General features: G+C 52.4%; 1 protein-coding gene across 3 annotated transcripts in view; it reads left to right on the top strand.

Annotated features, from left to right (window-relative positions):
* Positions 1–1232: 1232 nt before the first annotated feature.
* Positions 1233–26789, top strand: part of slc26a10 (solute carrier family 26 member 10) — a 165970-nt gene continuing 140413 nt past the window's right edge. For 2 of the 3 annotated variants that reach the window (XM_043682076.2, XM_087985470.1), the window contains exons 1-4: positions 1233–1613; positions 21459–21569; positions 24252–24403; positions 26562–26726. In XM_043682076.2, the coding sequence (XP_043538011.2) occupies positions 1346–1613; positions 21459–21569; positions 24252–24403; positions 26562–26726 (696 nt within the window). In that variant the 5' untranslated portion in view covers positions 1233–1345. The remainder of the gene's footprint in view (positions 1614–21458; positions 21570–24251; positions 24404–26561; positions 26727–26789) is intronic. The other variant, XM_087985471.1, reaches the window with a different exon arrangement.

Genomic DNA, 26789 nt, shown 5'->3' on the forward strand with positions numbered 1-26789 from the left:
GGGAGAAAGTGGGGACAGGAGACTGAGTTGGATGATCAGCCATGATCATATTGAATGGGGTAGCAGGCTCAAAGGGCTGAATGACCTACTCTTGCTCCTATTCTCTATGTTTCTATGCTTCAAATGGCATGTTGGCTTTAATTGTTGGGATTGAAAACAAGAATTGGGGAGTGGTGTGAATGCTTCATTGTGGAGTGTATGCAAGGTTTGGAATAAACAGAGGAGCAAATCACTACAGCTGAAAACTAAAAAAATCAGAAACAAAAGCGGAAGTTGCTAGAAAAGCTCAGCATCTTTGGAGAGAAATCAAAGTTAATGCTTCAGTTAACACAGTTCTGAGGAAGGGTTACTGGACCTGAAATGTTAACCCTGGTTTCTCTCCACAGATGCTGCCAGCCCTGCTGAAGTTACTGCAGATGCTGGAATCTCGACCGAAAGCACCAAGGCAGCATCCACGGAGAGAGAGCGAGCTAACGTTTCTAGTCTAGATGACTCCTCATCAGAGCTTCATCAGAATGGATCGACTTTTGGTCTGTCAGGGAATCGAAGGGGAGGGGAAGATCAGCCAAGAATGGCGGAGCAGGTGCCGTGGACTGAATGGGGTCCTCCAGTTCCTATTCTTTGTGGTTTTCTGACGTGTACAATGTAAATATAGTCTGCAATTGAGATGTCTGCACCTACAGCTTGCTGCACATAGCACTGAAAGACATGGAGAAAGAAAAAAGTCCTTTCGGTGCAGACTTTGTGCATCCACTCGTCCCTCGGCTGCAACAGTACAAAGTACATTTGCACCAAGTGGCAGAAAGCTGACCCTCGCCTCCCTTGTGTTCCATCCTCCACTGCTGAAACGCTCGCCCACAGAGTTCCCCCACGCTGTTGCTAGCGACCTCACTGGCATTACCACCCACGCCAACTTTAATCTCCATGCAACGTTTCCCCCGAAAACAAGGAAGTGCAACAAGTTGGTTCGGCTCCGGGCTCGCAGCTGAGTAAACAAGGGGGGGGGGGGGGGGGGGTGAAAGGTTTGCCGATGAGCCCTCGGAGAGAAAGAAGGGGGGGGGCACGAATCCAGCGGCGACCTTGTCCAGCAGCACTTGGCATGCCGGAGTGACCGAGTGCTGTTCTAATTGGCTGCCTCCAGTTAGATGCGCTCACCGCCCACATCCTGAAACCAGGTACAGGACCGTTCACAGAGAGGGAGAAAACACTGTCCGACTGAGGAGGGGGTGGGAAGGTCCCGTTCAGTCCGACACAGCAAGATTGCTATCAAGGAGCACCGCTTTCACCAGAAAAGTAGAGAGGCGCTGACATATTTGTCCAAACAGGACACTGTGTGTGCGTCAGGATGAGGGAAGTGACCGTCTATCGCTCCGTTTACACCGAGGACCGCTTCGAGCAACACTTCGGCAGGTCCCCTGGCGAAGACCGAGCTTCGGCGGGAAGCTGGAAGCAGCTGGTGGGGAGGAGCTGCGCGTGCTCGGGGAACGCGTGGAGACGCTCGGTGAGGGCGCGCGTGCCTTGCCTCTCGTGGCTGCCCAGGTACAAGTTCAAGCGCTGGCTGACTGGGGACATCATCGCCGGCCTGACAGTGGGCATCATCCACATCCCGCAAGGTAACCTCACGGAAGCTCTCTCCCATTCGCGGGGTGGGCTGGATGCGGTTTTCACAGACCCGACGGGGTCGGCTCTCATCCAGCAGCCGGGCTGGGCACAGGGCTGCGGGTCTGCTCAATGCATTTTCAAATCACTAATAACTCCTCTGGAATTGGAGTGAACCAGCCCCCCGCCCCCGTCCCACACTCTCGGACACTACATTTCAGGACGTGGATCCTTGGGAGAGGGTGCAGAGGGGGTTCACCAGGAGAGAGGTTGAGTAGATTAGGATTATTTTCATTAGAAAGACGGAGGTGGGAAGGGGGCACCTGATTCAGAGCTACAAAGCCATGAGAGGTATACACAGGATGGATAGCAAGAAGCTTTTCCCCAGAGTAACGGACTCAATGACTGGGGGTCATGACTTTGAGATGAGAGCGGAAACATTTAGGGGGGAGATATTCATGGAAAGTTCTTCACACAGAGGATGGCAGGTGCCTGAAACGCGTTGCCAGCAAGAGATGGTAGAGCTGGGCACGATAGTGTCATGTAAGATGTATCGAAACAGTTACTTGAATGGGCAGGAAACACAGGGATACAGATCCTGAGGAAATAGGCAACAGGTTGAGATAGAGAATCTGGATTGGCACAGGCTTGGAGGGCCGAAGGACCTGTTCCTGTGCTGGAATGTTCTTTGTTCTTTGTTGCTCTTCGTTGTTTGAATGAACCTGCCAACTCCCACACTCTCAGACAGTACATTCCAGACCCTAACCCCTCAAATGAACTTGCCTCCCCCAACTCTCTAAGACATTACATTCCAGACCCTAACCCCTCGAGTGAATATCCCTCCCCCCCACACTTTCAGACAGGACATTGCAGACCCTAACCCCTCGAGTGAACCTGGCTCCCCCCACACTCTCAGACAGTACATTCCAGACCCTAACCCCTCGAGTGAACCTCCCTCCCCCCACACTCTCAGACAGTACATTCCAGACCCTAACCCCTCGAGTGAACCTCCCTCCCCCCACACTCTCAGACAGTACATTCCAGACGCTAACCCCTCGAGTGAACCTGCCTCCCCCCACACTCTCAGACAGTACATTCCAGACGCTAACCCCTCGAGTGAACCTGCCTCCCCCCACACTCTCAGACAGTACATTCCAGACCCTAACCCCTCGAGTGAACCTGCCTCCCCCCACACTCTCAGACAGTACATTCCAGACCCTAACCCCTCGAGTGAACCTGCCTCACCCCACACTCTCAGACAGTACATTCCAGACCCTAACCCCTCAAGTGAACTTGCCTCCCACCACTCTCTTAGAGAGTACATTCCAGACCCTAAATCCTCGAGTGAACCTCCCTCCCCCAACTCTCTCAGGCAGTACATTCCAGACCCTAACCCCTCGAGTGAACCTCCCTCCGCCCCACTCTCTCAGGCAGTACATTCCAGACCCTAACCCCTCGAGTGAACCTGCCTCCCCTCACATTCTCAGACAGTACATTCCAGACCCTAACCCCTCGAGTGACCCGTCCTCCCCCCATACTCTCAGACAGTACATTCCAGACCCTAACCCCTCGAGTGAACTTGCCTCCCCCCACACTCTCAGACAGTACATTCCAGACCCTAACCCCTCGAGTGAACCTGCCTCCCCCCACACTCTCAGACAGTACATTCCAGACCCTAAGCCCACGAGTGGATCCGTCTCCCCTCCACACTCTCAGACAGTACATTCCAGACCCTAACCCCTCGAGTGAACCTCCCTCCCCCCACACTCTCAGACAGCGCATCCCAGACCCTAACCCCTCGAGTGAACCCGCCTCTCCCCACACCCTCAGACAGTACATTCCAGACCCTAACCCCTCGAGTGAACCCGCCTCTCCCCACACCCTCAGACAGTACATTCCAGTCCCTAACCCCTCGAGTGAACCTCCCTCCCCCCCACACGCTCAGACAGTACATCCCAGACCCTAACCCTTCGAGTGAACCCGCCTCTCCCCACACTCTCAGACAGTACATTCCAGACCCTAACCCCTCGAGTGACCCATTCTCCGCCAACTCTCTCAGACAGTACATCCCAGACCCTAAGCCCTCGAATGAAACTGCCTCCCCCCACACTCTGAGACAGTACATTCCAGACGCTAACTCCTTGAGTGACTCTGCCTCCCCCCACAATCTCAGACAGTACATTCCAGACCCTAACCCCTCGAGTGAAACTGCCTCCCCCCAGCACTCTCTGACAGTACATTCCAGACCCTAACCCCTCGAGTGAAACTGCCTCCCCCCACACTCTCAGGCAGTACATTCCAGACCCTAACCCCTCGGGTGAACCTGCCTCCCCCCCATACTCTCAGACAGTACTTTCCAGACCCTAACCCCTCGAGTGAACCTGCCTCCCCCCCACACTCTCAGACAGTACATTCCAGACCCTAACCCCTCGGGTGAACCTGCCTCCCCCCCATACTCTCAGGCAGTACATTCCAGACCCTAACCCCTCAAGTGAACCTACCTACCCCCACATTCTCAGACAGTACATTCCAGACACTAACCCCTCGAGTCACCCATCCTCCCCCCATACTCTCAGACAGTATATTCCAGAACCTAACCCCTCGAGTGAACCTGCCTCCCCCCACTCTCTCAGACATTACATTCCAGACGCTAAACCCTCGAGTGAATCTCCCTCCCTGCCACACTCTCAGACAGTACATTCCAGACCCTAACCCCTTGAATGAACTGCCTCCCCCCACAATCTCAGACAGGACATTCCAGACTCTAACCCCTCGAGTGAACCAGCCTCCCCCCACTCTCTCAGAGAGTACATTCCAGACCCTAAATCCTCGAGTGACCCTGCCTCTCCCCACACCCTCAGACAGTACATTCCAGACCCTAAGCCCTCGAGTGACTCTGCCTCCCCCCACACTATAAGGCAATACATTCCAGACCCTAACCCCTCGAGTGAACCTGCCTCCCCCCACACTCTCAGACAGTACATTGCAGACCCTAACCCCTCGAGTGACTCTGCCTCCCCCCACACTCTAAGGCAGTACATTCCAGACCCTAACCCCTCGAGTGACCCATCCTCCGCCAACTCTCTCAGACAGTACATTCCAGACCCTAAGCCCTCGAATGAAACTGCCTCCCCCCACACTCTCAGACAGTACATTCCAGACCCTAACCCCTTGAGTGACTCTGCCTCCCCCCACACTCTCAGACAGTACATTCCAGACGCTAACCCCTTGAGTGACTCTGCCTCCCCCCACACTCTAAGGCAGTACATTCCAGATCCTAACCCCTCGAGTGAACCTGCCTCCCCCCCACATTCTCAGACTGTACATTCCAGACCCTAACCCCTCGAGTGACTCTGCCTCCCCCCATACTGTAAGGCAGTACTTCCAGACCCTAACCCCTCGAGTGACTCTGCCTCCCCCCACACTCTCAGACAGTACATTCCAGACCCTAACCCCTCGAGTGACCCGTCCTCCCCCCATACTCTCAGACAGTATATTCCAGACCCTAACCCCTCGAGTGAACCTGCCTCCCCCCACTCGCTCAGACATTACATTCCAGACCCTAACCCCTCGAGTGAACCTGCCTCCCCCCACTCGCTCAGACATCACATTCCAGACGCTAAACCCTCGAGTGAATCTCCCTCCCTGCCACACTCTCAGACAGTACCTTCCAGACCCTAACCCCTTGAATGAACTGCCTCCCCCCACAATCTCAGTCAGGACATTTCAGACTCTAACCCCTCGAGTGAACCTGCCTCCCCCCACTCTCTCAGAGAGTACATTCCAGACCCTAAATCCTCGAGTGACCCTGCCTCTCCCCACACTGTAAGGCAATACATTCCAGACCCTAACCCCTCGAGCGAACCTGCCTCCCCCCACACCCTCAGACAGTACATTCCAGACCCTAAGCCCTCGAGTGACTCTGCCTCCCCCCACACTGTAAGGCAATACATTCCAGACCCTAACCCCTCGAGCGAACCTGCCTCCCCCCACACTCTCAGACAGTACATTCCAGACCCTAACCCCTCGAGTGAACCTGCCTCCTCCCTCCACATTCTCAGACAGTACATTCCAAACCCTAACCCCTCGAGTGACCCGTCCTCCCCCCATACTCTCAGACAGTACATTCCAGACTCTAACCCCTCGAGTGAACCTGCCTCTCCCCACTCCCTCAGACAGTACATTCCAGTCCCGAAGCCCACAAGTGACCCATCCTCCGCCAACTCTCTCAGACAGTACATTCCAGACCCTAAGCCCTTGAATGAAACTGCCTCCCCCCACACTCTGAGACAGGACATTCCAGACCCTAACCCCTCGAGTGGATCTGTCTCCCCCCACACTCTCAGAAAGTACATTCCAGACCCTAACCCCTCGAGTGAACCTGCCTCCCCCCAACACTCTCAGACAGCGCATCCCAGACCCTAACCCTCGAGTGAACCCGCCTCTCCCCACACCCTCAGACAGTACATTCCAGACCCTAACCCCTCGAGTGACCCGTCCTCCCCCCATACTCTCAGACAGTACATTCCAGACCCTAACCCCTCGAGTGAACCTGCCTCTCCCCACTCCTTCAGACAGTACATTCCAGACCCGAAGCCCACAAGTGACCCATCCTCCGCCAACTCTCTCAGTCAGTACATTCCAGACCCTAAGCCCTCGAATGAAACTGCCTCTCCCAACCCTCTCAGATAGTACATTCCAGACCCTAACCCCTTTATTGAACCTCCCTCCCTCCACACTCTCAGACAGTACATTCCAGAACCGAACCCCTCGAGTGACCCATCCTCCCCACCCATACTCTCAGACAGTACATTCCAGACCCTAACCCCTCGAGTGAACCTGGCTCCCCCCCACACTCTCAGACAGTACATTCCAGACCCAAACCCCTCGAGTGAACCTGGCTTCCTCCACACTCTCAGACAGTACATTCCAGACCCTAACCCCTCGAGTGAACCCACCTCACCCCCACATTCTTAGACAGTACATTCCAGACCCAAAACCCTCGGGTGAACCTGCCTCCCCCCAGCACTCTCAGACAGTACATCCCAGACCCAAACCCCTCGAGTGAACCTGCCTCTCCCCACATTCTCAGACAGTACATTCCAGACCCTAACCCCTCGAGTCACCCGTCCTCCCCCGATACTCTCAGACAGTGCATTGCAGACCCTAACCCCTCGAGTGAACCTGCCTCCCTCCACTCTCTCAGACATTACATTCCAGATGCTAAACCCACGAGTGAATCTCCCTCCCTGCCACACTCTCAGACAGTACATTCCAGACCCTAACCCCTTGCATGAACTGCCTCCCCCGACAATCTCAGACAGGACATTCCAGACTCTAACCCCTCGAATGAACCTGCCTCCCCCCACTCTCTCAGAGAGTACATTCCAGACCCTAAATCCTCGAGTGACCCTGCCACTCCCCACACCCTCAGACAATACATTCCAGATCCTAACCCCTCGAGTGAACCTGCCTCTCCCCACACCCTCAGACAGTGCATCCCAGATCCTAACCCCTCGAGTGAACCCTCCTCACCCCCACACTCTCAGACAGTACATTCCAGACCCTAACCCCGCGAGTGAATATGCCTCCCATGACACTCTCAGACTGTACATCCCAGACCCTAACCCATCGGGTGACCCTGCCTCACCACACACTCAGGCAGTACAGTCCAGACCCTAACCCCTCGAGTGAACTTGCCTCCCCCCCACAATCTCAAACAGTACATTCCAGACCCTAACCCCTCGAGTCAACCTCCCTCCCCCCCACAATCTCAGACAGTACATCCCAGACCCTAACCCATCGGGTGACCCTGCCTCCCCACACACTCAGGCAGTACATTCCAGACCCGAACCCCGCGAGTGAACTTGCCTTCCCCCACGCTCTAAGGCAGTACAATCCAGACCCTAACCCCTCGAATGAACCTGCCACCCCCAACACTCTCAGATAGTACATTCCAGACCCTAACCCCTTGAGTGACCCATCCTCCCCCCACACTCTCAGACAGTGCATCCCAGACCCTAACCCCTCGAGTGAACCTCCCTCCCCCCACACTCTCAGACAGTGCATCCCAGACCCTAACCCCTCGAGTGAACCTCCCTCCCCCCACACTCTCAGACAGTACATTCCATACCCTAACCCCTCGAGTGAACCTGCCTCCTCCCTCCACATTCTCAGACAGTACATTCCAAATCCTAACCCCTCGAGTGACCCGTCCTCCCCCCATACTCTCAGACAGTACATTCCAAACCCAAACCCCTCGAGTGAACCTGGCTTCCTCCACACTCTCAGACAGTACATTCCAGACCCTAACCCCTCGAGTGAACCTGCCTCTCCCCACTCCTTCAGACAGTACATTCCAGACCCGAAGCCCACAAGTGACCCATCCTCCGCCAACTCTCTCAGACAGTACATTCCAGACCCTAAGCCCTTGAATGAAACTGCCTCCCCCCACACTCTGAGACAGGTCATTCCAGACCCTAACCTCTCGAGTGGATCTGTCTCCCCCCACACTCTCAGAAAGTACATTCCAGACCCTAAGCCCTCGAGTGAACCCGCCTCTCCCCACACCCTCAGACAGTACATTCCAGACCCTAACCCCTCGAGTGAACCTGCCTCCTCCCTCCACATTCTCAGACAGTACATTCCAGACCCTAACCCCTCGAGTGACCCGTCCTCCCCCCATACTCTCAGACAGTACATTCCAGACCCTAACCCCTCGAGTGAACCTGCCTCTCCCCACTCCTTCAGACAGTACATTCCAGACCCGAAGCCCACAAGTGACCCATCCTCCGCCAACTCTCTCAGTCAGTACATTCCACACCCTAAGCCCTCGAATGAAACTGCCTCTCCCATCCCTCTCAGATAGTACATTCCAGACCCTAACCCCTTTATTGAACCTCCCTCCCTCCACACTCTCAGACAGTACATTCCAGAACCGAACCCCTCGAGTGAACCTGCCTACCCCCCACACTCTCAGACTGTACATCCCAGACCCTAACCCCTCGAGTGAACCTGCCTCCCCCCACACTCTCAGACTGTACATCCCAGACCCTAACCCCTCGAGTGAACCTGCCTACCCCCCACACTCTCTGACAGTACATTCCAGACCCTAACCCCTCGAGTGAACCTGCCTCCCCCCACACTCTCAGACTGTACATCCCAGACCCTAACCCCTCGAGTGAACCTGCCTCCCCCCACACTCTCAGACAATACATTCCAGACCCAAACCCCTCGGGTGAACCTGCCTCCTCCACTCTCTCAGACATTACCTTCCAGACGCTAAACCCTCGAGTGAATCTCCCTCCCCGCCACACTCTCAGACAGTACATTCCAGACCCTAACCCCTTGAATGAACAGCCTCCACCCACAATCTCAGACAGTACATCCCAGACCCTAACCCCTCGAGTGACTCTGCCTCCCCCCACACTCTCAGACTGTACATCCCAGACCCTAACCCCTCGAGTGAACCTCCCCCTCCCCCACACTGTCAGACAGTACATTCCAGACCCTAACCCCTCGAGTGACTCTACCTCCCCCCACACTCTCAGACAGTACATTCCGGACCCTCACCCCTCGAGTGACTCTGCCTCCCCCCATACTCTAAGGCAGTACAGTCCAGACCCTAACCCCTCGAGTGACTCTGCCTCCCCCCCACAATCTCAGACAGTACATTCCAGACCCTAACCCCTCGAGTGAACCTCCCTCCCCACCACAATCTCAGACAGTACATTCCAGACCCTCACCCCTCGAGTGAACCCGCCTCACCCCTACATTCTCAGACAGTACATTCCAGACCCTAACCCCTCGAGTGAACCTGCCTCCCCCCCACACTCTCAGGCAGAACATTCCAGACCCTGACCCCTCAAGTGAACCTGCCTCACCCCCACATTCTCAGACAGTACATTCCAGACCCTAACCTCTCGAGTGACCCATCCTCCCCCCACAATCTCAGACAGTACATTCCAGACCCTAACCCCTCGAGTGAACCTGCCTCCCCCCACACTCTCAGACAGTACATTCCAGGCCCTAACCTCTCGAGTGAACCTGCCACTCCCCCACACTCTCAGACAGTACATTCCAGACCCTAATCCCTTGAATGAACAGCCTCCACCCACAATCTCAGACAGGACATTCCAGACCCTAACCCCTTGAGTGAACCAGCCTCCCCCCACTCTCTCAGAGAGTACATTCCAGACCCTCAATCCTCGAGTGACCCTGCCTCTCCCCACACCCTCAGACAGTACATTCCACACCCTAAGCCCTCGAGTGACTCTGCCTCCCCCCACACTCTCAGACAGTACATTCCAGACCCTAACCCCTCGAGTGACTCTGCCTCCCCCCACACTCTCAGACAGTACATTCCAGACCCTAACCCCTCGAGTGAACCTGCCTCCCCCCACACTCTCAGACAGTACATTCCAGACCCTAAACCCTCGAGTGAACCTGCCTACCCCCACACTCTCAGACAGTACATTCCAGACCCTAACCCCTCGAGTGAACCTGCCTCCCCCCACACTCTCAGACAGTACATTCCAGGCCCTAACCCCTCGAGTGAACCTGCCTCCCCCCACCCTCTCAGACAGTACATTCCAGACCCGAACCCCTCGAGTGAACCTGCCTCTCCCCACACTCTAAGGCAGTACATTCCAGACCCTAACCCTTCAAGTGAACCTGCCTACCCCCACATTCTCAGATAGCACATTCCAGACCCTAACCCCTCGAGTGACCCGTCCTCTCCCCATACTCTCAGACAGTACATTCCAGACCCTAACCCCTTGAATGAACTGCCTCCCCCCCACGCTCTCAGAGAGTACATTCCAGACCCTAAATCCTCGAGTGACCCATCCTCCCCCCACAATCTCAGACAGTACATCCCAGACCCTAACCCATCGAGTGAACCCGCCTCACCCCCACACTCTCAGACAGTACATTCCAGACCCTAACCCCTCGAGTGAACCCACCTCACCCCCACATTCTTAGATAGTACATTCCAGACCCTAAACCCTCGGGTGAACCTGCCTCCCCCCAGCACTCTCTGACAGTACATCCCAGACCCAAACCCCTCGAGTGAACCTGCCTCTCCCCACATTCTCAGACAGTACATTCCAGACCCTAACCCCTCGAGTCACCCGTCCTCCCACTATACTCTCAGACAGTGCATTGCAGACCCTAACCCCTCGAGTGAACCTGCCTCCCTCCACTCTCTCAGACATTACATTCCAGACGCTAAACCCTCGAGTGAATCTCCCTCCCTGCCACACTCTCAGACAGTACATTCCAGACTCTAACCCCTCGAATGAACCTGCCTCCCCCCACTCTCTCAGAGAGTACATTCCAGACCCTAAATCCTCGAGTGACCCTGCCTCTCCCCACACCCTCAGACAATACATTCCAGATCCTAACCCCTCGAGTGAACCTGCCTCTCCCCACACCCTCAGACAGGTCATTCCAGATCCTAACCCCTCGAGTGAACCAGCCTCCCCCCACACTCTCAGACAGTGCATCCCAGATCCTAACCCCTTGAGTTAACCTCCCCCTCCCCCACACTCTCAGACAGTACATTCCAGACCCTAACCCCTCGAGTGAACCTCCCTCCCCCCCACAATCTCAGACAGTACATTCCAGACCCTCACCCTTCGAGTGAACCCGCCTCACCCCCACATTCTCAGACAGTATATTCCAGACCCTAACCCCTCGAGTGAACCTGCCTCCCCCCCAACACTCTCAGGCAGAACATTCCAGACCCTTACCCCTCAAGTGACCCATCCTCCCCCCATACTCTCAGACAGTACATTCCAGACCCTAACCTCTCGAGTGACCCATCCTCCCCCCATACTCTCAGACAGTACATTCCAGACCCAAACCCCTCGAGTGACCCATCCTCCCCACCACACTCTCAGACAGTACATTCCAGACCCTAACCTCTCGAGTGACCCATCCTCCCCCCCACACTCTCAGACAGTACATTCCAGACCCAAACCCCTCGGGTGAACCTGCCTCCTCCACTCTCTCAGACATTACCTTCCAGACGCTAAACCCTCGAGTGAATCTCCCTCCCCGCCACACTCTCAGACAGTACATTCCAGACCCTAACCCCTTGAATGAACAGCCTCCACCCACAATCTCAGACAGTACATCCCAGACCCTAACCCCTCGAGTGACTCTGCCTCCCCCCACACTCTCAGACTGTACATCCCAGACCCTAACCCCTCGAGTGAACCTCCCCCTCCCCCACACTGTCAGACAGTACATTCCAGACCCTAACCCCTCGAGTGACTCTACCTCCCCCCACACTCTCAGACAGTACATTCCAGACCCTAACCCCTCGAGTGAACTTGCCTCCCCCCACACTCTCAGACAGTACATTCCAGACCCTAAACCCTCGAGTGAACCTGCCTCCCCCCACACTCTCAGACAGTACATTCCAGACCCTAAATCCTCGAGTGAACCTGCCTATCCCCACATTCTCAGATAGCACATTCCAGACCCTAACCCCTCGAGTGACCCGTCCTCTCCCCATACTCTCAGACAGTACATTCCAGACCCTAACCCCTTGAATGAACTGCCTCCCCCCCACGCTCTCAGAGAGTACATTCCAGACCCTAAATCCTCGAGTGACCCATCCTCCCCCCACAATCTCAGACAGTACATCCCAGACCCTAACCCATCGAGTGAACCCGCCTCACCCCCACACTCTCAGACAGTACATTCCAGACCCTAACCCCTCGAGTGAACCCACCTCACCCCCACATTCTTAGATAGTACATTCCAGACCCTAAACCCTCGGGTGAACCTGCCTCCCCCCAGCACTCTCTGACAGTACATCCCAGACCCAAACCCCTCGAGTGAACCTGCCTCTCCCCACATTCTCAGACAGTACATTCCAGACCCTAACCCCTCGAGTCACCCGTCCTCCCACTATACTCTCAGACAGTGCATTGCAGACCCTAACCCCTCGAGTGAACCTGCCTCCCTCCACTCTCTCAGACATTACATTCCAGACGCTAAACCCTCGAGTGAATCTCCCTCCCTGCCACACTCTCAGACAGTACATTTCAGACTCTAACCCCTCGAGTGAACCTGCCTCCCCCCACTCTCTCAGAGAGTACATTCCAGACCCTAAATCCTCGAGTGACCCTGCCTCTCCCCACACCCTCAGACAATACATTCCAGATCCTAACCCCTCGAGTGAACCTGCCTCTCCCCACACCCTCAGACAGGTCATTCCAGATCCTAACCCCTCGAGTGAACCAGCCTCCCCCCACACTCTCAGACAGTGCATCCCAGATCCTAACCCCTTGAGTTAACCTCCCCCTCCCCCACACTCTCAGACAGTACATTCCAGACCCTAACCCCTCGAGTGAACCTCCCTCCCCCCCACAATCTCAGACAGTACATTCCAGACCCTCACCCTTCGAGTGAACCCGCCTCACCCCCACATTCTCAGACAGTATATTCCAGACCCTAACCCCTCGAGTGAACCTGCCTCCCCCCCCACACTCTCAGGCAGAACATTCCAGACCCTTACCCCTCAAGTGACCCATCCTCCCCCCATACTCTCAGACAGTACATTCCAGACCCTAACCTCTCGAGTGACCCATCCTCCCCCCATACTCTCAGGCAGTACATTCCAGACCCAAACCCCTCGAGTGACCCATCCTCCCCCCCACACTCTCAGACAGTACATTCCAGACCCTAACCTCTCGAGTGACCCATCCTCCCCCCCACACTCTCAGACAGTACATTCCAGACCCAAACCCCTCGGGTGAACCTGCCTCCTCCACTCTCTCAGACATTACCTTCCAGACGCTAAACCCTCGAGTGAATCTCCCTCCCCGCCACACTCTCAGACAGTACATTCCAGACCCTAACCCCTTGAATGAACAGCCTCCACCCACAATCTCAGACAGTACATCCCAGACCCTAACCCCTCGAGTGACTCTGCCTCCCCCCACACTCTCAGACTGTACATCCCAGACCCTAACCCCTCGAGTGAACCTCCCCCTCCCCCACACTGTCAGACAGTACATTCCAGACCCTAACCCCTCGAGTGACTCTGCCTCCCCCCACACTCTCAGACAGTACATTCCAGACCCTAACCCCTCGAGTGAACCTGCCTCCCCCCACACTCTCAGACAGTACATTCCAGACCCTAAACCCTCGAGTGAACCTGCCTCCCCCCACACTCTCAGACAGTACATTCCAGACCCTAAACCCTCGAGTGAACCTGCCTACCCCCACATTCTCAGATAGCACATTCCAGACCCTAACCCCTCGAGTGACCCGTCCTCTCCCCATACTCTCAGACAGTACATTCCAGACCCTAACCCCTTGAATGAACTGCCTCCCCCCCACGCTCTCAGAGAGTACATTCCAGACCCTAAATCCTCGAGTGACCCATCCTCCCCCCACAATCTCAGACAGTACATCCCAGACCCTAACCCATCGAGTGAACCCGCCTCACCCCCACACTCTAGACAGTACATTCCAGACCCTAACCCCTCGAGTGAACCCACCTCACCCCCACATTCTTAGATAGTACATTCCAGACCCTAAACCCTCGGGTGAACCTGCCTCCCCCCAGCACTCTCTGACAGTACATCCCAGACCCAAACCCCTCGAGTGAACCTGCCTCTCCCCACATTCTCAGACAGTACATTCCAGACCCTAACCCCTCGAGTCACCCGTCCTCCCACTATACTCTCAGACAGTGCATTGCAGACCCTAACCCCTCGAGTGAACCTGCCTCCCTCCACTCTCTCAGACATTACATTCCAGACGCTAAACCCTCGAGTGAATCTCCCTCCCTGCCACACTCTCAGACAGTACATTCCAGACTCTAACCCCTCGAATGAACCTGCCTCCCCCCACTCTCTCAGAGAGTACATTCCAGACCCTAAATCCTCGAGTGACCCTGCCTCTCCCCACACCCTCAGACAGTACATTCCAGATCCTAACCCCTCGAGTGAACCTGCCTCTCCCCACACCCTCAGACAGGTCATTCCAGATCCTAACCCCTCGAGTGAACCAGCCTCCCCCCACACTCTCAGACAGTGCATCCCAGATCCTAACCCCTTGAGTTAACCTCCCCCTCCCCCACACTCTCAGACAGTACATTCCAGACCCTAACCCCTCGAGTGAACCTCCCTCCCCCCCACAATCTCAGACAGTACATTCCAGACCCTCACCCTTCGAGTGAACCCGCCTCACCTCCACATTCTCAGACAGTATATTCCAGACCCTAACCCCTCGAGTGAACCTGCCTCCCCCCCCCACACTCTCAGGCAGAACATTCCAGACCCTTACCCCTCAAGTGACCCATCCTCCCCCCATACTCTCAGACAGTACATTCCAGACCCTAACCTCTCGAGTGACCCATCCTCCCCCCATACTCTCAGACAGTACATTCCAGACCCAAACCCCTCGAGTGACCCATCCTCCCCACCACACTCTCAGACAGTACATTCCAGACCCTAACCTCTCGAGTGACCCATCCTCCCCCCCACACTCTCAGACAGTACATTCCAGACCCAAACCCCTCGGGTGAACCTGCCTCCTCCACTCTCTCAGACATTACCTTCCAGACGCTAAACCCTCGAGTGAATCTCCCTCCCCCCACACTCTCAGACAGTACATTCCAGACCCTAACCCCTTGAATGAACAGCCTCCACCCACACTCTCAGACAGTACATTCCAGACCCTAACCCCTTGAATGAACAGCCTCCACCCACAATCTCAGACAGGACATTCCAGACCCTAACCCCTTGAGTGAACCTGCCTCCCCCGACTCTCTCAGACAGTACATTGCAGACCCTAACCCCTCGAGTGAACCTGCCTCTCCCCACACCCTCAGACAGTACATTCCAGACCCTAACCCCTCGAGTGAACCCACCTCACCCCCACACTCTCAGACAGTACATTGCAGACCCTAACCCCTCGAGTGAACCTGCCTCCCCCCACAATCTCAGACAGTACATTACAGGCCCTAATCCCTCGAGTGAACCCGCCTCACCCCCACACTCTCAGACAGTACATTCCAGACTCTAACCCCTCAAGTAACCCCTCCTCCCCCCCCATACTTTCAGACAGTGCATTACAGACCCTAACCCCTCGAGTGAACCTACCTCCCACAACACTCTCAGACAGTACATTCCAGACCCTAACCCCGCGAGTGAACCTGCCTCCCCCCACACTCTCAGACAGTACATCCCAGACCCTAACCCCGCGAGTGAACCTGCCTCCCCCCACACTCTCAGACAGTACATCCCAGACCCTAACCCCTTGAGTGAACCTGCCTCCCCCCACACTCTCAGACAGTACTTTGCAGACCCTAACCCCTTGAGTGATCCTGCCTCTCCCCACATTCTCAGACAGTACATCCCAGACCCTAACCCCTCGAGTGAACCTGCCTCTCCCCACACTCTCAGACAGTACATCCCAGACCCTAACCCCTCGAGTGAACCCACCTCAGCCCCACACTCTCAGACAGTGCATCCCAGACCCTAAGCCCTCGAGTGAACCTGCCTCTCCCCACACTCTCAGACAGTACATCCCAGACCCTAACCCCTCGAGTGAACCTGCCTCCCTCCACACTCTCAGACACTACATCCCAGACCCTAACCCCTCCAGTGAACCCACCTCAGCCCCACACTCTCAGACAGTGCATCCCAGACCCTAACCCCTCGAGTGAACCTGCCTCTCCCCACACTCTCAGACAGTACATTCCAGACCCTAACCCCTCGGGTGAACCTGCCTCCCTCCACACTCTCAGACAGTACATCCCAGACCCTAACCCCTCGAGTGAACCTGCCTCCCCCCACACTCTCAGACAGTACATTCCAGACCCTAACCCCTCGAGTGAACCTGCCTCCCCCCACACTCTCAGACAGTGCATTCCAGACCCTAACCCCTCGAGTGAACCTGCCTCCCCCCACACTCTCAGACAGTACATTCCAGATCCTAACCCCTCGAGTGAACCTGCCTCTCCCCACACTCTCAGACAGTGCATTCCAGATCCTAACCCCTCGAGTGAACCTGCCTCCCCCCACACTCTCAGACAGTACATTCCAGACCCTAACCCCTTGAATGAACAGCCTCCACCCACAATCTCAGACAGTACATTCCAGACCCTAACCCCTTGAGTGAACCTGCCTCCCCCCACTCTCTCAGACAGTACATTGCAGACCCTAACCCCTCGAGTGAACCTGCCTCTCCCCACACTCTCAGACAGTGCATCCCAGACCCTAACCACTCGAGTGAACCCACCTCACCCCCACACTCTCAGACAGTACATTGCAGACCCTAACCCCTCGAGTGAACCTGCCTCCCCCCACAATCTCAGACAGTACATTACAGACCCTAATCCCTCGAGTGAACCCGCCTCACCCCCACACTCTCAGACAGTACATTCCAGACTCTAACCCCTCAAGTAACCCCTCCTCCCCCCCCATACTCTCAGACAGTGCATTACAGACCCTAACCCCTCGAGTGAACCTGCCTCCCACAACACTCTCAGACAGTACATCCCAGACCCTAACCCCGCGAGTGAACCTGCCTCTCCCCACATTCTCAGACAGTACATCCCAGACCCTAACCCCTCGAGTGAACCTGCCTCTCCCCACACTCTCAGACAGTACATCCCAGACCCTAACCCCTCGAGTGAACCCACCTCACCCCCACACTCTTAGACAGTGCATCCCAGACCCTAACCCCTCGAGTGAACCTGCCTCTCCCCACACTCTCAGACAGTACATCCCAGACCCTAACCCCTCGATTGAACCTGCCTCTCCCCACACTCTCAGACAGTACATCCCAGACCCTAACCCCTCGAGTGAACCTGCCTCCCTCCACACTCTCAGACAGTACATCCCAGACCCTAACCCCTCGAGTGAACCCACCTCAGCCCCACACTCTCAGACAGTGCATCCCAGACCCTAACCCCTCGAGTGAACCTGCCTCTCCCCACACTCTCAGACAGTACATCCCAGACCCTAACCCCTCGGGTGAACCTGCCTCCCTCCACACTCTCAGACAGTACATCCCAGACCCTAACCCCTCGAGTGAACCTGCCTCCCTCCACACTCTCAGACAGTGCATTCCAGACCCTAAACCCTCGAGTGAACCTGCCTCCCCCCACACTCTCAGACAGTGCATTCCAGACCCTAACCCCTCGAGTGAACCTGCCTCCCCCCACACTCTCAGACAGTACATTCCAGACCCTAACCCCTCGAGTGAACCTGCCTCCCCCCACACTCTCAGACAGTGCATTCCAGATCCTAACCCCTCGAGTGAACCTGCCTCTCCCCACACTCTCAGACAGTACATTCCAGACCCTAACTGCATTGTAGTTTCTCCTTTTTCCACCATCTTTAATTCTGTGCCTTCTCGTTGTTGATGGTTTTCTTATCGGGAATGGTTGCTTGTTACATTCTCGATCCTGGCATGTTAGGTTTTTGATTCTCAGTTGGTAACAATTTGTCACAGTTGATGCAAGTATGGATGAAAACATTATTGTTTGAGAAATGAAATGGCAGCCAACACATGCAGAGGAATGACTCGGAGTTGTCAATGGACGAGCCGTCTTTGCATGTTCATAATAGACACTTGTGACCTGCTCTGACTGACACTACACGTAGCTCCATGCCTCTTTTCTAACACCCAAGACATTGTGGAAAGCATATCTGACTCCACTATTGTCACTCATCAGTATTAGGGGAGAAGGTGAGGACTGCAGATGCTGGAGATCAGAGCTGAAAATGTGTTGCTGGAAAAGCGCAGCAGGTCAGGCAGCATCCAAGGAGCAGGAGAATCGACGTTTCAGGCATAAGCCCTTCTTCAGATTCCTGAAGAAGGGCTTATGCCCGAAACGTCGATTCTCCTGTTCCTTGGATGCTGCCTGACCTGCTGCGCTTTTCCAGCAACACATTTTCAGCACTCATCAGTATTAGGTTATCGAGCTAACTTCCACTCTCAATTTGCCATCTGAAACCTCCTGCATCACTGCTCTTTTTTTTCGTGAATACACCGAATGTCGACCTTCCCATGACAGAATCAGTCTTGAAGATTACCTGTGGCAGCAAAATCAGATCTCTTCAGTCTGCCTGTCAGGAGTTAACAAACATGGTGAGGTTTCATGTCTAACTCTTGCATACTCGTTCAACACCAACTCTAAATGCAGGAGAGACTCAACAGGTCTGGCAGCATCCGTGCAGAGAGGAACAGAGAAACGTTTCGAGTGTCCCTTCTTCAGAAAAGAGCTCCAAAATTCAAACTCTGTTTTTCTTTCCAGAGATGCTGCCAGATCTGCTGAGTTTCTCCAGCAATTTCTGCGTTTGTTTCAGATTTCCCGCATCCGCAGTTCTTTGTTTTATTCCAGTGGGCTATTTAATAGGTTCTGAAAACATTTCCTGTTGTCAGCCTCATGCTGGAACAATAATTTGCTGGTGACACTGGCAAGGCCACATTTACTGCCCATTTCAAGTTGCCCTGACAAGGTGGCACTGGACTGTTTCCTTCAATCGTTGCAAACTTTCTGTGTGTGGTGCCCCCCCCCCCCCCACCCTGTGATATTGTTGCGTCAGGAATTCCAGGATATAGACTGGCAACAGTGAAAGAATAAAAACAATCTGGAATTAAGAGTCTAATGATGGTCTATCGTTGATTGTTGGGAGAAAAACTGCCATCTGGTTCACAAACAGAATGTTTATCCTTTTCACTTTATTTCTTATTCTCTAACTTGTGCTATGAATTATTGTGAGGTGATTTTTTTTCTTTGTTTCTTATTCTGTATCCACGATTTATACCTAGATACTTTGTACCAAAGATGGCATCATGAGGGGCGACTCTGTAAACTTTACGTTGTACTCCTCTACTTGAAGACACATAACCATAAAATCAAATTCTAATGCCTGTTAGGGAAAGAAACTGCCATCCTTACCTGGTCTGTCCTCCATCTTAACTGCCCTCTGGATAATTAGGGATGGGCAATAAATACTGACCTACCCAGCAATGCCCACATCCCGTCAATGAATTAAAAAAAAATGGCCGGGGTAGTTTGTCTCACTTTCGAACGAACCGGAGGCTAATTTAGGAGCATTGGTCTCTCTCTCCATTGCTGATGCTGGAACGTTCCTGCTGTTGGAGCTTGCAGGGCAGGCAGTGATGCCAAAGTAAGTTGGCACACAATCTCTAGATCAGGCACCGTGCTGAAGGGAGTGGATTCTGTTCAGCAAGTTGATGACTGCTATTTTACAAGGTACAACAGGATTCCTGCAGCTGGATTACAGAGTGTGTTTATTACAGGAAAAGTTCAATTGAAAAATCTTTGCATTAAAATGTAATCAGATGCAATTGTAGAGGTCTAGCTGGTTGCAGCAGAAAGAGGAGATTAATAAAGGGAGAGGATATCCTCACCGCCCTCTCTACATAGCGAATATTCCGCAATCTCCTCAGCCTTGAAGAGTGAAGCAGATTTTCTGACCCTCAAATCGTTAACCTCAGATTTCTTCCTTCATTTGATTTACCAAAAAGCAAGCTAATCACACATCTCTCTGTGGGCAGATTCAAATTCATTGAGAACTGATCTTACATAGAACATAGAACAATACAACGCAGAACAGGCCCTTCGGCCCTCGATGTTGCGCCGACCTGTGAACTAATCTAAGCCCATCCCCCTACACTATCCCATCATCATCCATGTGCTTATCTTGTTTCGGTTCATTCATGTTGAGTAGCATTAGTGCAATCTCAGAATCATTGAAGGAGGCCATTTATCCTATTGTGTTCATGCTAGCTTGCCAATGTAGTGCCAACCTCCTGGGCACTCCCCATAGCCTTACACAATCTTCCTTTTCAAATTAACATCTAATTCCCTCACCATAGCATTGATTCAACCCTGCCTCGAGCTCACTCAGTGGCAGTGTATTCCAGACCCTCACCATGCTCTGTGGGAAATGGTTTTTCCTCATATCCCTTTTGCTTCTTGAATAAATTTTGATAAATTATATCATCCCAATCTTCATCCTTCCTCCAAGTAAGCAGTTTCTCCCTGTCTATTCTCTAGCCCCCAGATCTTGAACACCTTGATCAAATCTCCTCTCAATTTTCTTTTCACTAATGAAAGGAGTCCCAACGTCTCCAATGCATCTTACTAAGTGAACTTCCTCATAGCCCTCTCCTGCACTGCTTTGTAATCCTTCTGACAGTGCCCAGAGCTGGAATAGAGCGGTCCGACCCTTAATGCTGCTGCTCAGCAGCAACAAATCCAGAGTAATGCTCCGTCTACACTGACCCCTCAGCTCCAGCCTTGGAAGGAGTGATGAATGCTCCTTTGGGAAACAAAGAGATGGGTCTATTCACCTGGTCCTCCCATTTCCCGTGCACTCTGATCCATCCATTTTCATGTGACATCTGGCAAGGATCACTCTGAGGCGAAGATGTTTCCTTATTGGAAATACCGCCGACAAGATTATGATCACTGTTGCCTTTATCGACGGTCAGTGATCCATTTCCTGCATCTGACATCTTTGCAGCTCCCTAAGCAGGATCCCTTTACCAGAACAGTAAAGGGAATTTTGTTGCTTTGACCTGAAGTCCCAGAGTTGGAAAAAACCCATTTCTGCAGCAAAGACCCTGTCTATAGCACGGGAGCGACTACACAATGTGTCATTGGCCTCATCTGACCAATACTCCATAGGATATTCTTTCCCCGGTTCCAGGCTAGACTCTAATGTCAGGTCTCAGAGGCGTAGGACGAATGTTCAATTCACTGGGACTCGTCTTCTCCACCAACCCTCCTCCTGGCTAGTTGACGTGCTATAATTGTGCGTTTTGTTTGAAACCTTTTTTTCTCTCACCAGGGATGGCTTTTGCTCTGCTGACGTCTGTGGCCCCAATTTATGGACTCTACACCTCGTTCTTCCCTGTTATGCTGTACATCTTTTTTGGAACTGGACGACATGTGTCCACAGGTATGGTCTTCCTCCCCAGATTACACATAGTGGTCAGGAATGCTGCTATACTCATTTGATCTGATCTGATTTGATTCATTATTGTCACATGTGCCGAGATACAGTGAAAAGTATTGGTTTGTGTGCTATCCAGACTAACCATTCCTTACATCAGTCCATCAGGGTACTAGAACAGAATGCGTAATACAGTGTTACAGCTACAGAGAAGGGGCAGAGAAAGATCAACTCTAATACAGGAGAGGTCCATTTCGCAGCCTGATAACAGCAGGGAAGAAGCTGTTCTTGAATCTAGTTGTACGTGTTTTCAAACCTTTTGTGTCTTCTGCCTGACGGAAGAGGTTGGAAGAGAGTGTACCCGGGGTGGGAGGGGCCTTTGATGATGTTGCTGCCTTCCCGAGGCAGTGGGAAGTGTAGACGGAGTCAGTGAATGGAAGGTTGGGTTGTGTGAGGGACTGGGCTGTGTTCACAGCTCCCTGTAGTTTGTTACAGTCCTGGGCAGAGCAGTTACTGTACCAAGCTGTGATGCATCCAGATAGGATGCTTTCTGTGGTGCATCAATAAAATCCTTTGCTAGAGTGGCCATTATTATAATCCGGGGTACCTCAGAGCTGCACGAGGTGAAATAATTGGGACATAGGGGCTGCAATTAATATGGCGACCAGGGCTTGGTTTGATTGCCTGAGGGAATCAGAGACGAATTTACTAGATGTTTGTCCTTGCTCAGTTGGCCACCTTTTACATCAAAAAACACCCTGTGTTTGTGCCTCTTCCAATAATTTGTGCATTTGCTAGTAAGTGAGTCTATTGTGAATTAACCTCAGAATTAACAAGCACCCAATAGGGATTCCGCAGATAAAATAAACATTTGCTTCATAATTCAAGGTGCCAAATGAGTGAAAACATAAATCAGACCCTTGGCAAAGACGGGATCTGTTCTGCTGACAATCCCGATGCTAAGAGAGGAGACAGTCTCACAATTATATTGGCAATGCAAGGATGAGGTGCATGACCAATCAAACTGATTTGGTTTATGTTGATTGAGGCTAGAATACTGGGGAGGGCTACTCTATTCTCCTGTCACCCTGACCTGAACAAGTCACCCTCAAATCTCATGCCAAAGAAGGCACCTCTGAGGACTCAGCAGGGAGGTGGCAGTGTTGTGCCAAATCCACTAGACTAGTTATCCAGAGACCCAGGGCTTTCAATCCCAGCATGGCAAATCCATTCCTGAAAGTTAATCTCAGTGATCATGATTCCTGTTGTAAATGGTTGGGTCATGCCCTGAAGAGCATTTCTTCCTTTAGGGAAGGAAATCTGCCATCCTTACTCGGTCTGGTGTCTCCAGATCCACCGCCAATGTGGCAGATCCTTAACTGCCCCCTGAAACAGCTCAGCAAGCCACTTGATTATCCCAACCATGGGCACAGCAGGTGCACCTGTAATGGATGGCTTGCAGAAGGAATGGCCTTCTTAAGGGCATCTGGAAATGGGCAATAAATGCTGGCATAACCAGTGATGCCCACATCCCATGAATGAATAAATGAAGAGTCTGCTGCTGAGTTAGACAAGATAGCATGACCCAATCTCTCCCCATCCTTCTCGCATGGGTGAAAGCACTCAGGTGAGGACGTAGGACATAGCTGCCAAACTGGGTCTGCAGAAGATGGTGAGGGAACCAACCTGAGGTTAACCAGAAATTCAACTGGACTTGCTACATACACACAATGGTTACGTGAGCTGGTCAGGAGCTAGGAATAATGTGACGAGTAACTCACTTCCTGACTCCCCAAAGCCTGTCCCACCATCTACAAGGAACAAGTCAGGAGTGTGATGGAATACTCCCCACTTGCCCCTGGATGGGAGCAGCTCCAACAACACTCAAGAAGCTCGACACCATCCAGGAAAAAGCAGCCGCTTGATTGGCACCACATCCACAAACATCCACTCCCTCCCCCCACCGACGCTCATTGGCAGCAGTGTGTACCATCTACAAGATTCACTGCAGAAAGATCCTCAGACAGCACCTTCCAAACACACGACCACTTCCATCTAGAAGGACAAGGGCAGCAGATACATGGGAACACCAGTCCCTGCAAGTTCCCCTCCGAGCCCCTCACCATCCTGACTTGGAAATATATTGCTCTTCCTTTACTATCATTGGGTCAAATTCCTGGAATTCCCTCCCTCAGGGCATTGTGGGTCAAACCACAGCATCTAGGCTGCAGCAGGTGAAGAAGGCAGCTCACCCCCACCTTCTCAAGGGGGCAACTAGGGATGGGCAGTAAATGCTGCCCAACCAGCAATGTCCTGGCCCTATGAATACATTTTTAAAAAATCTTCACCCAGAGATTGGGGAGTCTATGGAATTCTCTGCCATGGAAAGCAGTTGGGCCCAAACCGTTGAATGCTTTCAAGGAGTTTAATACAGTTCTAAATGCATCAAAGCAGGAATGGGCCTGAGTTGGATGACCAGCTATGATCATATTGCATGGCAGAACAGGCTTGTAGGGCCAAGTGGCCTGCTCCGGCTCCTATCTTCTGTTTCTCTGATTGATTGAGCCATTTGGAGAGAAGAAAAGCCGAATTTGATTTGGAGGGCAGAGTGAGTATTGGGTTAGCTCTCTTTGTACTGCACAGAAGCCACCACGCTTGACTGTTAAACATAAGTTCTCTTCTTGCAAGGTACTTTTGCTGGGATTAGCTTGATGACTGGCTCTATTGTCGAACGCTTGGTACCACACCGATGGAACGTCACAAGCCTGGAAGATCCAGAGTTGGAGAAGCAAAGGATATCTGTCGCTTCAGCAGTGGCCTTTCTCTCGGGACTTATGATGGTAATTGCTGCAACCTTTCATTTTCTTTCAGTCTCCCTTCCATCACTGCGTCTGCCATTGTCTCCACAAGGTGCTGAGTGTCATGGGGCTTTCGTTTGCCAGGCTCCAGCAATCCTTCCATGTTCCGTACAGAGTGAGGTCAAACAATGTCAGAATAATGTGGTGGGGAGCCCTGGTGCCTCTGTTTATTTCTGCTTTCACTTTAAAAGGATTGTCTCATTTTCCTAACAATCTCAGTATGATCATTCCCACCAAATTTTTACGCTTGGATTTTATTCTGTGGAAATTTGACAAATTTGAGGAAAGCTGCCCAATGGCCTCTGTGGTCTTACCCAGAATGCATCACACGAGGAAGGGACAATCTAGACCCTGCTAGGATTCCAGGCCTAAAGTTCTCTTGGGATTTTTTTTTTTGATTTTCTTCCGAGCCACATCAGGAGTCTGGAGAAACTCCTGTGAAACTTTACGGACCTCAGTTCAATTCATTTCTCGCGAGGCACAGCAAAAAGTATCTGAGTGATAACATATTATTAAAGTGTGATTTTTTTTCTCTCTCTGCCCTCATGTTCTGCATTTGTTTTGTTGGAAGCGCAGCAAGCAAGCTATCCCCGGTCCTCCGCCAAAGTCAACCTTTGACCATCCAGTCTTCAGAGAGCCTGCCAATGGTATTTCCCCTATCTGAGTGAAGGTCAGCCTAACGTCGTGCTGAGAGTCAGCCTGGCTTCGATTGGGCAACTCAAATCAAGGAGCATGCAGGAGATCAGCATCATCAGCACCCACTATCACTTTGTGATACCCACAATCCAGTAACCTATCGCAGAATGGCTTCTGTGTTGAGAAATCCAGTTGGCTAAATAAAGACGAGACCCCCCTTTAAAATATATAGCAGCCTAATTGAATTGCTACTGGACTAGGAGTTCAGAAACGCCCAGGCTAATACTCAGAACACAGTCGTAATGGTAACCATGGCAACTATAACTGACAGTTATAAAAACCCTTCTGGTTTGCTAATGCCCTTTTAGGGAGGGAATTCTGCTGTCCTTACCTGGTCTGGGCTGACACGTGATTCCAGACCTACAGCCAATGTGACTGACTCTTAACCACCCATTCAGTCCTAGGCTAATGGTCTCAAGTCATGGGTTCAAATCCATTTGGGTCAATTTTAATTCAGCTAATTAATGTGGGGGAAAAAACATTGGTCTCATTAATGGTGACCATGACACCATTGTTGATTGTTATGAAAACCATATCTGGTTCACTCATGTCTTTAGGGAAAGAAATAAGACCATAAGACATAGGAGCAGAAATTAGTCCATTCAGCCCATCAAGTCTGCTCCGCCATTCAATCATGGTTGATAAGTTTCTCAACCCCATTCTCCCGCTTTCTCCCTGTGACCCTTAATCCCCTTGATACTCAAGAACCTATCAATCTCAGTCTCAAATCTACTCAATGACCTGGCCCCACAGCCTTCTGTGGCAATGAACTCCATAGATTCCCCACTCTCTGGTTGAAGAAGTTTCTCCTTATCTCCATCTAAAAGGTCTTCCCTTTACTCTAAGGCTGTGCCCTTGGGTCCTAGCCTCTCCTACCAATGGAAACATCTTCCCAACATCCACTCTGTCCAGGCCATTCAGTATTCTGTAAGTTTCAGTTAGATCCCCCCACCCCCCCATCCTTCTAAACTCCATCGGGTATAGACCCAGCATCCTCAATGTTAAGCTTTTCATTTCTGGGACCATTCTTATGAACTTCCTCTGAACACACTCTAGGGCCAGTACATCCTTCCTGAGATATGGGGGCCCACACCTGCACACAATACTCCAAATGTGGTCTGACCAGAACCTTATAGAGCTTCAGAAGTACATCGCTGCTTTTATATTCCAGACCTCTCAAAATAAATGCCATAATCTGTTGCCCTTACCTAGTTTGGGCCTACGTGTGACTCCAGACTCACAGGTTGACGTGGAAATGGCTCACAAGCCATTCAGATCAAAGGATGGGCAATAAATGTTGGCCTTGCCAGTGATAGAGAAAGGGGAGAAACTTTCTTCCTCAACTGTGCATATATTTAAGCCAGGAGCTTTCATCATGAATCAGTGCATTCACACTCCTGGTCTCAGGTTCACTTTTGTTCAAGCTTTTCCCTTCCTCTTCCAGATCTGTATGTTTGTCCTGCAGCTCGGATTCCTTTCCACCTACTTGTCTGACCCAATCGTGAAGGCATTTACCAGTGGCACTGCATTCCACGTCACCATCTCCCAGCTCAACACCATGCTTGGACTACAGCTTCCGCGCTTTGCTGGACCTTTCACCATCTTTAAGGTTGGCATTTGTGTTTAAAGGACCGGTGTGTCGGGCACTTATCCTCATTCGCTTGGCCAACCT

This window comes from Chiloscyllium plagiosum, unplaced genomic scaffold (assembly GCF_037043375.1).
Source record: "Chiloscyllium plagiosum isolate Xiang-an unplaced genomic scaffold, Cpla_swu_hap1 HiC_scaffold_53X, whole genome shotgun sequence".
Taxonomy (NCBI): domain Eukaryota; kingdom Metazoa; phylum Chordata; class Chondrichthyes; order Orectolobiformes; family Hemiscylliidae; genus Chiloscyllium; species Chiloscyllium plagiosum.